General features: G+C 44.0%; 1 protein-coding gene across 5 annotated transcripts in view; it reads left to right on the top strand.

Moving 5' to 3' along the window:
• ppp1r12a (protein phosphatase 1, regulatory subunit 12A) overlaps positions 1-13,167 on the top strand; it is an 87,406-nt gene extending 74,239 nt beyond the window's left edge. For 3 of the 5 annotated variants that reach the window (XM_072674088.1, XM_072674087.1, XM_072674086.1), the window contains 3 exons: positions 593-640; positions 4,195-4,245; positions 10,954-13,167. In XM_072674088.1, the coding sequence (XP_072530189.1) occupies positions 593-640; positions 4,195-4,245; positions 10,954-11,040 (186 nt within the window). In that variant the 3' untranslated portion in view covers positions 11,041-13,167. Of the gene's footprint in view, positions 1-592; positions 641-4,194; positions 4,246-6,627; positions 7,134-10,674; positions 10,868-10,953 lie in introns of those variants that run through there. The other 2 variants (XR_011979065.1, XM_072674089.1) reach the window with 2 other exon arrangements.
• Positions 13,168-13,406: the final 239 nt, after the last annotated feature.

Here is a 13,406-nt window from a genome sequence, read left to right as displayed (position 1 = left end):
TTCCTCTTCTAGCTGCGAAAAAGTTGAAAAATTCAATTTGCCGTAGATTTTAATATTGCATATCCTGTGATGTGACTGTTGCGCATGTGCACATTGTGATAATGATACTAAAACGATATATTGTGCAGGTCTTTAGTGTTAAAATGTTAAACTGAAATAATAAATATTATTCTTTTTAAATGTGTTTAAGAATGTGTGTGTTTGGGGACCCATTCAGAAAGTCCAAGAAACTTCAGTTCCTGTAAAAGCCTGACCTTAACAGAGGCATTGTGGGAATTGGAGTCTGCTGAGACGAGTAGACCCCCCTGTTTTCCCTCATAGTCCTCAGTCTGTTTCTGTGCCTGCTCTATTAGACCAACACGCTGGAGGTTATTCATGTAAATCTACTTATTAAACGTATAAAATATAGTTGTGATCAACTTCAAAGCTCTGCACAGTGAAGGCATTTACAGCCGGGTCCATGTTTACAAGCTGCTGAGATCCTCATGCTTCTAACGTAAGGCCGCGCTCTGCTGCCGTTCATTCAGGCGCCGGTTTGTAGAAGCCCTGGTTTGGAATCCGCTGATTGTGCGTGTGTTTGTTTGTGTTGCAGAGACAGGAGCGCTTTGCTGAGAGGTCACAGCTGGAGATGGAGAAAAGGGTAAAGATGTTCATTACACCCTCAAACATTTTCACTAGTCCTGCGTAATTGAGTGCAGCTCATTCAGAGTGGTGGTCTGGTGTGAAACTGAGCTTCACTGTAGGGAAACTGACCCTCTCTGATCTCTGTACAGTGGAGGTGAATGAAAGCAGACGCCTGTCTCCATGACTACAACACAGATACAGCCCATAATTTATTTCTTATCCAAACCCACCAGTGCAGCTACAACACGAGTCTTCTGAGTTTTATATGGAATGATGATGATGATGATGATGATAAAATAGTGGAGAATCTAATAATAATAATCCAGTTTTCTTTAGGGACTACTTTCTGTAGCTGCACTACACCCTAAAGGCAGTATGTATCCCTCCACCATTTTAATGATATGGTTCTAAAAGCAGGTTCTAGAGCCGAGCTCTTCTCAGAACTCTGGTAGAACAGTGTCTCAGGCATCAGGCAGCGTCTTCATCACCATTAGGTGAAGAACTTTCTGTGAGGAGCTTTTATTAGAGCTTCAGACGTCTGCTTCCCTTCACCTCCACTGTAGAACTCCACCTCTGACTGGGGAAGGTTATCTAGAACCGAGCGCTCCACACCACCAAACCCCCACTCTGAATGAGTCTGTTTATGTCTGAACTGTCGTTAATTTAACTGAAGGTTGTTCAGACCTGCAGTAATTATAATTGTATGTACAGTATCATGTGCTGAAGCCTGGGTTTGTGGGTAATGTATTGTACTTCATCGTGATGGGGCGTAATGTCCATAAAAAGACATGGATCATTAATCAATGCCCCAGTGCTGTTTCTGATCAATGCGTCTTATCTCTGCTGAGGAACCACAGGAACCTGGAACTGCTGTTCGTATGTTAATTCTGCTTCTGCACTTACCTGATGGTGTGCTGTAGCAGTGCTGGAAGCTTAAGCCCAGAGCATCACCAACCCAGCGTTTGGTGGAGAATGAAGTATGCATGTAGGAGAAAGATGTGTGATGGTGTTTAGTGGAGGATGATTGGGTGGAGAATGTTGGTGTTTGGTGGAAAACGCTGGTGCTTAAATGAGAATGATGATGTTTTAGCAGACAGTGATCGTGAAGAGCGCCGGCGAAGGATGGAAGGATGGTGGCGGGTTGAGTAGAAGGTAGACGGGCGCCAGCGGGTTGGGTAGAATGTAAAAGGGCGCCAGCGGGTTGGGTAGAAGATGGGCATTGGGTTGGGTGGAAGGTAGAAGGACGCCGGTGGGGTCGGGTGGAAGGTGGAAGAGGGCCAGTGGGGTCGGGTGGAAGGTAGAAGAGGGCCAGTGGGGTTGGGTGGAAGGTAGAAGAGGGCCAGTGGGGTCGGGTGGAAGGTAGAAGAGGGCCAGTGGGGTCGGGTGGAAGGTAGAAGGGCGCCGGCGGGTCGGGTGGAAGATAGAAGGGCGCCGGCGGGTCGGGTGGAAAGTAGAAGGGCGCCGGCGGGTCGGGTGGAAGGTAGAAGGGCGCCGGCGGGTCGGGTGGAAGGTAGAAGGGCGCCGGCGGGTCGGGTGGAAGGTAGAAGGGCGCCGGCGGGTCGGGTGGAAGGTAGAAGGGCGCCGGCAGGTTTAGTGGAGGAGCGTGGGGCGGGTGTGATGGAGAAGCGCCGGGTTGGTGTTTTCTGGGCTTCATGGTGATCTGTGCAGCTCAGCAGCAGAGCATTAAGCGCATTGATGTAGATGAAGGTACTGCACTGTGTCCTGTACATGTCCACTGACTGGCCAGCCCATAACTCCTGCCCACTGGTTTATGTCTGAAGGTTGCTGGCAGGGCTCAGTACAGGCTGGGTGCTATGGGTAAAGTCTTAACAGAGCTTATAGAGTTGTACGGTTCTGCTGTTGGCTGATTCACATGCCTGTCACAGCCAAAGGGGTGGGACCAACCCCATTAGCCAATCACGAAAGCCCTCTCGTCACCTGTGTGTGTGTGTGTTTGTTTTTAATGCAACGTGTGGTCACCTTTCGGTCCAGCAGTAGTCAGTGTGTGTCTGTGTGTGTGTGTGAGTGATGTAAGCTATTTCCTTTGTTTAGGTGAAGTGAGGTTGTGCATGTGCTTCCTCTCAGCATCTCATTACATTTGCATGACTGCTGTTTTTAGAGGAGTTAAATCTGCTGAATCATCAGACCTCTGTCCCCTTCCTTTAAAATAACAGAAGCTAGTATGCACCAAAAGCGTAGATAGCATCGTTTATCTAACACTAACTGTTGGCTGTGAGGTTTTATTAATTATTGGCAGAGTTAAACACCAAACACGACGCAAGTAAACACCATGAAAATACAACCAGGCAAGCTTTTCAAACGCTTCTTTATTCTGGAAAAGCGTCGGGAGAAGTTCAGTGAGCATTGCTTTTCTTTATCTGATCTGTGGCTCATTTGGATCTACTTACTTATCAGCTCTGCGAGATACAGATCAGGCACAACCAAGGAAATTCAACAGAAAATAAAGATAAGTATTTGGACGCAGCTGAAATCCAAGGCTTTGAGAGTAAACCCTCACACAGAGCTCAGATCTGTCTATTTTGGAGCTCTTCTGATTTCAGATCTTTAAATTTTAGGTTTTATTTAGACAGCCCTGCTCCTTATTACCTGTAGATGGCAGTAGCTAGGAAGCTAATTTAATTTTTATAACAGTGTTTTATAACCAGGATTTTGAGAACGTTTCGATTCTGATAGGGCTGAATATAAACAATCAGAACATTATGACCACCTACCTAATAGTTGGAAAAAACCACCCTTGGCTTGGATGACACTTGCACCACGCCGTGGCTGGATTAGTATGATGGAAGTTGTTCATTATAGAAGTTCTGCTTCACTGCTCCACAGTGTAGCGTTGAGATGCCCCCACCCTTCGTCAGGAACCCTCATCATGCCCTTTTGGACATCTGGCCCTCTGCTACAACTGACCGGTGTGCAGCAAACCCTGCAGTGTGGCGTCTGTGACATCCTGGGCCGAATGTATTCCAAACCAGGGGTGGTCATAATGTTCTGATATGACTGTGTATATGTGAAGTAGGTTCAGTGTTAATAATAAACATTAATAATAAACATATTTAATCAGATAATCAAAATGCCCTGAGCAGTGATCCCCTTAACCCACGCCTCCTCCCTGCACGTCCGTTCTGTGGTATTCCTCATTCCCTGCGTTACCTAAGCGCTCCAGATTTTGCTGAATAAGCTTTTGTTCTCCAACATGAGATTTCCCCTGGAGCGCTCGTGGCGTTCCTAAGGGTTCATTCAGCCCCCCCCGTAATGGGTTCACTCTGCCAACTAGGACACTACACTATCACTTCAACCCCAAACCTCCTTCACCCCACTCAGAGTCCCGTTAGCCATCCAACAGGTCCGTCTCACCACCAGTGTGTGTTTGATGGGTTGTTTGATTGATTGATTGGTTTTAGGCTCTGCTTAAAGCACTTCTTCAGTTCCAGCTTTGACCTTTTCCCACGAGCCGGCTTGTGTTGTGTTCTTCACTTCACCCATTCTTTGTAGTGTGTGAGTGTGTGAAGTGAACAGCCTTCTCTCTAACTTTGTGTGTGTGTGTCTCTGTAGGAAAGAAGAGCTCTAGAAAGGAAGATATCTGAGATGGAGGAGGAGCTTAAGGTACGTTACCCCCCCCCCCCCCACACACACACATTAAAGGACAAGTGTGTAATAAACCAAGAGACACTGATTAATAATGTGAATCACTTGGATGTTGTTTCCATGACTACACGATGTCTGTTGTAATATGCTTTGTTTGTTTGTTTATTTATTTATTTATTTATTTATTTATTCCCTCCATGAAATAACAGGAACTGAATGATTTTTCTGGTTTGGGTGCTGATTCGGGCAGGGAGTGAGTGTGTGAAATACTGTGTGTGTGTGTGTGTGTGTGTGTGTGTGTGTGTGTGTGTGTGTGTGTGTGTGTGTTTAGGATGGAAGTGTACGACGATTTAGATATTTTTGGGACGGTGTACTGTTTTGCACACCAGCAGACCTTCTGAAAATCTCTCTTTGCACATGAGAGCGCCACTACAGCTCTAAACGCTCTCCAGCCCAGTAGGGGGCGATAAGGCTTCACGTAATTGGACATTAAATGCCACGCCGCGAGCGACCCGTGCAACATTTTTTACAAAACAGCTTTACAGAGATCTGGGTCTGAGCCTCCTTTGAGCAAGTCTAGGGAGACCCTCACACTGAGGGGAGCCAAGATTTATAAGAGGAACACATCCTCATCTGGTCAGTAATGGATGATGGAGAGCTGTGGCTGATGTGAGAGCAGGTGGTGAGGGTAGGGCACCGGCTCAGTATTGGTGTGCAAGTCCATGCAGGTTAAACGGTCACATGCACAGCTATACCGTGTCTAGAGTGGAGTTAATGCATCAATTTGAGGATCCAGAGCAGGACAGCCTCGCAGCAGGGCAGTGGAGAGCTGGGTCGGGCAGCGCCGGGGCGGAGCAGTAGGATCAGGGCATCTCAAAACATGGAAAGGAGGGAAAATCAAAGGGGTTAGGAGGAGTGTGGTAGATCTTGGTGAGGATACACAGCAGGAGAGCCTGGACGAAAGACGGCGTGGATGTTTGTTTTTATTTTTCTCTCTCTCTAACACAGACGAAATATTGGACGCCTCTCTCAGATCCAGAATTCAGCTCCTGCCAGAAAATAAAAGCTGGCAGTCCCTCTGTGAGGACGCGCTCTACAAACGTGTAGCCTTCGTAGCATTTAGGCAGTTCCTGCCCTCACTGTTGCATTACCGGGCAACCTTCACAGCTGCAGCTGCATGTTTGGGGTATGTTGGCTGTACGTTTGCCTTCCAGAAGGACGACGTGCTTCTCTGCCCTTTTATGAAGGGGTCTTCGAAATAGGGCAGCCTAGTTGCGGCACTGTGACTTGATCAGGCAATGCAGACATACAGCTGAATTCTGTTGTGACCCGTCATCGTCGTCTACTACACCAAAAAATTCTTTTTAAAAAGTCGTCCTGATGCGTGTGGGTGGGGCGTGAGATTAAAGGGCTCATGCGTTCCCTTTCCTTGTATTTCCCGCTTTAAAAGCAGAGATAGGAGTTCTGCTCTTCTCCGGTTTGTTAAACTCAGAGTGGGAGTGTGTTTCCACGCATGGTCTAGACAGCAGAACATGCAGAGCTCTAGAACCACAGGTGTGAAGTTCTCATGTTCCACATCATTCTGAACTCTTCTGTTACCTTCTAAGAACGCTCCTCACCGCTGCAGCCTAGAGGCAGCCAGAGGGCGCTCTGCCAGAACACAGCAGTGAAAATAGCTAATTATAAAATGTGTATATATATATATTTTTTTTTTTGCTATATACTTTTAACTTTGTAAGTGTATAATAAAATTGAGTTTAAAAAACATTTTAATATATAAATTATATAAATCTAAAATGTTTACAATTAAAATGTATTATAAAAGGTAGATGTATAATTTTATACATGGGTTAGTGTAGGTTTACTTATATAGGCCGAGGTTACAGGTTTTGTACAGTCAGTTGTGTGTGTGTGTATATATGTGTGTGTGTGTGTGTGTCTTTGTCTGTGTGTGTGTGTGTGTGTATGTGTGTGTATGTGTGTGTATGTGTGTGTGTGTGTGTGTGTGTGTGTGTGTATATATGTGTGTGTGTATATATGTGTGTGTGTGTGTGTGTGTGTGTGTGTGTGTGTGTGTGTGTGGTGCTCTAGAGTGATGTGTTCCAGATCAGTCGTCACTCTCCTCTCAGTGTTTGTGTTTCTCAGCGTATCTCTCACTACTTCTTCTCACTGTCTATCTGCTCTCCATCCCTCCATCCTCTCTCTCACTTCACTCTTCTGTCTGAGCCTCATCCACCCCCTTCCCACTTACTGCCCCCCCCCCTCTTCTTTTCTCTCTTCCTTTCCTTTTGCCTCTCTCTCTCTCGCTCTCTCTCCCTCTCCCTCTCTTGGTACATCATCTCTCTCTCTCTCTCTCTTTTTCTCCATCCTCTCTCTCTCTCTCTCTCCCCCCCTCTGTAGACCCTGCCTGAGGTAAAGCAGGTGCGCTCTCTGCGGGGTTATAATGAGCGCTTGCAGGCGGAGAACCGGGCTCTGGCCCGAGCGCTCTACAGCCTCTCTCTCACTCAGAGATGCGACCAGACACCCTTCGTTGACCTCTAACCCCCCGCAGCACACACATGCACCCCCTCAGCCCCGTCCTCACCCACAGGCAGGTGCCAGCCCCCGCCTACTGTGACCCCGCCCAGCCCCCACCCCTCTGAAATCCCCTGCATTTGTTGAAGGGGGCGCTTTTTCTTTACAGTTCAGTTATTACTGACCAACACCTCCATCCAGAGCAGAGCCAGACCCTGCATGTATACACTATATATCCCATACTACTGTATATAGGGTATATTTAGATTTACTGTATATAGAGTATATTTAGATTTACTGTATTTACTGTAGAGTATATTTACTGTACATAGAATATATTTACTGTATATAGAATACATTTAACATATATAGTGTATATTTACTGTATAGAATATAGAGTATTTACTATAAATAGAATGTGTATATATAGAATGAGTATATTTACTGTATAGAATATAGAGTATTTACTATAAATAGAATGTATATATAGAATGAGTATATTTACTGTATAGAATAGCGTATATTTACTGTATATAGAATTTACTGTATGTACAATATAGAATTTACTGTATGTAGAGTATATTTACTGAATATAGAGTATATGTACTGTATATAGAATATATTTAGTATAAATAGAATGTAGAGTATATTAACTGTATATTGAATATTTACTGTATGTAGAGTATATTTACTGAATATAGAATATTTACTGTATGTAGAGTATATTTACTGTATGGGCTTTAGGAAATAAGTTTGGAATCATTTTATTTTATTTATGTAAATGAATAAAGAATTCATAAATAATAATAATCTAAAATATCCAGAATGCCTTTTGTTGCAGAAGTGATCAGTACAGTAAATTAATCATTCAGGTTCTTTTTGTTCTGTTAATTCATCTGCGTGTTTAATGTATTATTTTAATATCAGTGTTCTATTATAGTGTAGATATAGAACCATGACTGTATGACCCTAAATAAGTGATTCCAAACTTTTGAACATCGGTATGGTGTGTGTGTATAGTGTGTATAGTGTATACAGTGTTTCTACATTCCGGTCAGTCCAGTTGGGCAGTTAATGAGCAGGGCTGGTCTCAGGTCAGGTGTTTGTGAGTAATGCTCTCTGCTGTCTGTCTGGGTTTGTGCTGACTGTCCCGTCTCAGTGTCCGTCTCTGGTGATTTGCTGTGGAGTGCAGCTCCGTCTGGACCGGACTGGCTTTCTGCATGACCTGCCTGGCCAGCATTTTGGTGACTTTTGGAGGGTTTGGTCTGAACTTCTGGACTTTGAAGAAGCTCTTTTTGTTTTTGGATCTTGTTCTGGTTCTGCTGTGTCTGTCCTGCCTGAGGCGAAACCTCTCTGCATGGCTTCAGCGATGTTTGATACGGAAACTGGCGAGCGCAGAGTTTCAGCATCCTTTCGTTTGGTGTTAGCAGTTGTTTTGTTTTTTTAGCAGTATCATTAAAGCGATAGTTAAAAACACGGCCTCTACTGTCCAGAGAAGAAGTAGAGCTTTCTGCTAGATTCTGGAGCTGGAGCATTGCTGTGAGGATTTGATTGCATTCAACGACAAGAGCGTTAGTGAGGTCAGGATGATGGATTGATGATCACCACCCCATCTCATCATTCCCAACTCATCCCATCCAAAAGTACTGGATGGAACTCCTCCACCATCATTCCAGAGAGCACAGTTCTTCCACTGCTCCACAGCTCAATGCTGGGGGGCTTTATATACACCCCTCTAGCCCACGCCTCCAGAGTCCTAATCTATTGGCAGTACTTCTCTACAGGGACTAGACAAGCTGTGTGTGCATTTGCACATCTGTGTCAGCAGTATGTGCAACTTAAACTATCTGGATACATGGTTTACAAGGGGTGTCCACAAACTTTTGGACGTACAGTGTATGTAACTGTCGTATTTAATGCGACCCTGTCCTGTTTCTGGTCCGTGTAGCTTTGCGTAGCCGCCACCCCTCTCTTTCTGGGCGCCTCCGCGCTCTCTGGCTGCGGTTCGGAGCGTGTGTTCGCTTTTATGAAGCGTTTTATTGATTTTTCCAGTCTACAATATCTCCCTAACGCTCCCCGCGGGGCCGAGCTGGCAGGCTGCGGTGTGATTACAGCACTGGCCTGTAATTGGGAACACTGGTATTTCTATTATGACAGGTACAAAAAAAAAGCTTGTAAAGGTTAAATAAGCTGCTTAATGCCCTTAATGCTGGCCACTACATTCCCCTTCTGTATTACAGCACTGCAGGCTAAATGGGATGTCCAAAAGTATGTGGACACCTGCTCCTCTAGTGTTTCTCCTGAAATTGAGGGTATTGGCTTAAAATTTCCCACCAGTTTACTGCAGTAACAGCCTCTACTCTTCTCAGACGCCTTAACACTACATGTTGGAACGTTGTTTTGAGGAGAGTTTGATTGCACTCAGCCACATAAGTGAAAGCATCAGGTACTTATGTTGGATGTTGGATCAGTTCTACCCCTTTAGCTCATCTCGAAGGTACTGAATGAAGCTCCATAATCACTCCAAAATAAATGCTGGGGGGCTTTATACCCCTTTAGCCCACGCTCAGGCCTTCACTCATTGGGCATGGTGACCCTAGGTGATCTCATGTGTTCACGGCTGCTCCGGAGCGCGGTTCAGTTCAGTGCTTTTCTGCAGAGGTTCTACAGGTTATCAGTGAACACCTGTGTCAGCAAGGACTCCCGGCCACTTACAGATGGCTGTGGCATCACTGGAGGTCGAACCGATGATCTCTCAATGTTGGAGCCAACGTTCGGAAACACCACCTGACTTTTGGATCTGATGTGCATCAGTTTGCAACGACTTGGTGATTACGGCAAGTTGCTTAGCCGTCAAAATGGTGGTTGCTATGGTTACATTGGTTACAGGTTCATTTCAGGCGAGTGAGACAAAGCTGGCAGTGTAAACAAGTAGAGTCCAACTATCTGCCATTTCTACTAATCAGCTGGTTTATGGGGGTGGGCTTCTTGCTGACCTGCCTCACTGTTCTAGACTGTCTGCTCTGATGGTCAAGGACTTGGTGTGTGTGTGTGTGTGTGTGTGTGTGTGTGTGAGTGTGTGAGAGTGTGAGTACTGCAGCAGCACTGTGATTTGCATGGCTGGCGTTTTGGACTGACCTGCAGTGAGCTGATCAGGTTTGAGGTTCAGGCTGGAGTTGAAGGGGGGGTTGGTGGGGGGGGGGGGGGGGGTAAGGTGTGCTGGGACCAGGGTGTGAAAATGCCTGTACTAAATTCAGCTGCATTGATTGTGGAATGTTTATACAGTCTTATGCAAAAGTTTGTGCACCCCTGTTCAGACGACACATAAATAACTGAGCATAAATCCTCCAAAACTAAAACCATAAAAATGTAAAAATAAATTTAGAATACAATTAACGATTAATAAAATAATTTAATATGTAAATTACTCTGTACAGACTAAACTGTTGGGACATTTATTGTTTCATAGATGTATTAAGCTAGTGTAGTAACAACAGTGAGCGTTTTATCTGTAAAATACTGTATTGCAATACATGCAAATGACCATTAAGGTGCTTATCATTATTATTATTACTATTATTTTTTAAATTCATTTAAAAAATCTTTACAAACTCTTATTGCCCAGGTACAAATCAAGACTGTTAAATGTTTCATGACTAAAAATCACTTTTAATTACAGTATAATGATGAATACATTATATATTCAAATTATGTAATGTGATCTGTATTGCTAATATATATTAAAATAATTAATATTGTATGTGTATTGTATTTTGACACATCCCGCTATTTCGTAGTTTGATAATAAATTAAAAACATGTTTTAATTCATTTTAAGGTTGGTATTTTGTATATTAATCTGCCTTGTTGATCGTTATCCCGTTCCTCCAGAGTTATTTCCAGTGTGTTCAGTTTTAGTGGTTTTACTGTCCAGAATTCTGAGCTGCTCCAAAATCAACCCAGATTTCATTTGTGCTGAAATTTGCAACTTCACCGTGAACCACGTCCCGTCCTAACCAATCCGAACCGACTCGGATAGAGGTCCGAGATCTGCCCCCTCAGCCAACTCTGCATGAAGTGTGTTCATACCTGCAGCTGAGTTTGACTGCCATGCTCCCAGAATCGGAGTCAGTTTAATTATTATTTAACTTCATATTAATGCATTATTTATTTAACATCTAAATTCTCTCTCTCTCTCTCTTTTATCTTTCAGACGCTACCAGACTTGAAAGCCGACAACCAGAGACTGAAGGACGAGAACGGCGCTTTGATTCGAGTCATTAGCAAGCTTTCCAAATAGAACAGCGCCCCCCTTCCACACAGTGGCAACGTCTGATATTGCATCCCATCCCCCTCCACTAGAATATTAATTACAACAGACATCAGCGACAAGATGGCTCCTCCTCCCTGGTCACTGTACCCCCCTCTCTCTCTCTCTCTCTCTCTCTCTCTCTCTCTCTCTCTCTCTCTCTCTCTCTCTCTTCTCTCTCTTTCTTCTATCCTTGTTTCTTCCCTCCATCCACGCTCCATCACCCCACCCGCTCTTCAGTGCACACAGTTTACATTTACACCACTAAGAGACAGGAAGAGAGACACAGACGGCACGGACGGACAGACAGACGAATGGAAAGAAAGAAAGCCTCCAGAACTATTTAACCAGTAAAGCCTTAGCTGTACATAAACAACAACAAACACAAACAAACAAACACTCGGGCGTCACAGAAGAGCATCGATCTATTCTCCACCTGATTTTAGCATTTGTGCCACGAGCTCCTTTTTTTTCTCTTATTATTATTATTATTATTATTATTAATATTATGAATTTTGCAATTTCTTGTTTATTTCTGCATAGAATCGTGATGCAACTCTCTCTCTATATCTCTCTCTCTCTCTCTCTCTCTCTCTCTCTCTCTCTCTCTCTCACGCTATTTCTCTTTTTGTGCTCGAAGCCCCGCCCCCTTTTCCAGAGTCGGTGGCACTGCTTTCCAGCAGCGGGCTTCCCAGCATCCGTCAGTGTTGGCTTGCACACACTTTCCCACTTCTCCCACTTCTCCTGTGCACACACACACTCTCACACTCGCACGGAGATACACACACACCGATCTCCCTCCCTCTCTGTGTGTTCTGGTCCGAGGGAGACCCCCCGCCCCCCAACCTTCTCTCAAAAGGAGACCCCTGAGGGACCCCCGGCTTTTTTTTGACTCTTCAGGTGGAATCCTAAGCTTTCACTGAATGTGCAATACGCGTCTTTATTACCTAATAAATGCTTTAAAAGAAAAAACAGTCACGTCACACGTAGAGAACGCTCACTTCCTCCTCCATCGCTCGCCCTCCTCGCTCCCCACCCCACCCCACCCCAACCCCGCCCATTCCTCCTCCTTACCGTCCTCCTCCTCCTCCTCCTCCTCTTTGAGTTTGTAGTGTAGTCGATGGTTTATATTCCTCACGTTGTTGTTTTTAGCAGGTACTGAGTGAAGCTGTATATACCTGTATGTATTGTTTGAGACAAGCACATGGCATGCGTTGATGCTTTTCTGTCTGTTACTGTTGAAATATTACCAACTCCGGAGGACGGGACGAGACGAGAAACAAACAAAAAAAAAAGTGTGTTTTAACTGTTTTCTTCTTCTTTTATAGTCGGAAAAATATAAATAAATATAAGAACCTGGAGTAAACAGTAGAGCCTCCCCGCAGACAGGGGGCGGCGTGCAGGTGTTCAGCGCATTCTTTCAACTTTTAAAGAGATATTCACGGTAATTGTGACATAAGAATAATATAATTCACTACTTTTCACACGCGTTGTGTTTCCGTACCTTTGAAAGAGTGCTGTTGGTTTTTGCCCCCCCCCCCCCCCCCCCCCTTTCCCGTGCCCCCCTTTCTTTGCTGTTAGCATTAGCCGAGGTGTCGTCACTGAGGATATGCCTAGGTATCTCTAACCCAGTCCTTTTCTTTTTATTATTATTATTATTATTATTTTGTTTGTTTTTTTTCTTTTTGTTGTTTTCTTTTTACGTTGTCTACATGCACTGTCGATGATGCCATGCCAGGAGTCTGTCTTTTTTTTTTTTTTTTTTTTTTTTTTTTTTTTTTTAGCAACCTTTTTTTTGTTTTGTTTTGTTTTTTTGCCACCGCTGTTGGATGAAGAGCGAGTTTTATGCATTTCAGTGGCCTTTTAAAAATACTGTAGTCGAGAGAGGAAGCAGATAAAGTCGCTGTTGTTGGACTGTCTCCTCTTTTTTTCAGTTTTTTTTCGGTTTAGGTTTTAAATTCTCTCTTTATTTTGGTTTTATGTCCATTATTATTTTTCCCCCTTTTAAATTTCCCATCCTCTTGTAAAATAGATGTGTGGCTTCCTACATGCAAGCTGTGCTGTGACTACCAACCACTGAGAGTTCATTAAAAATAAAGTTGTACATTGTAAAAATCCCTTCTTCGAGTCACTGAGGTGTTTTTTTTGTTTGTTTGTTTTGTTTTTTTCTTTTAAAAAGACAGTTGAATTAAATACACTGTAATGACAAAAGTATTGGGACACATGCTTATTCAGTATTTCTTCCGAAATCAAGGGTATTTAAAAGAGCTGATCCTGCTTCTGTTGGAGTAACTGTCTCTACTGTCCAGAGAAGAAGACTTTCTATAAGATTCTGGAGGAGCATTGCTGTGAGGATT

The sequence above is a fragment of the Salminus brasiliensis genome, chromosome 2 (genome assembly GCF_030463535.1).
Source record: "Salminus brasiliensis chromosome 2, fSalBra1.hap2, whole genome shotgun sequence".
NCBI lineage: Eukaryota > Metazoa > Chordata > Actinopteri > Characiformes > Bryconidae > Salminus > Salminus brasiliensis.
Note: the sequence above shows the minus strand (reverse complement) of the source record. Positions and strands in the feature narration are given on the sequence as shown.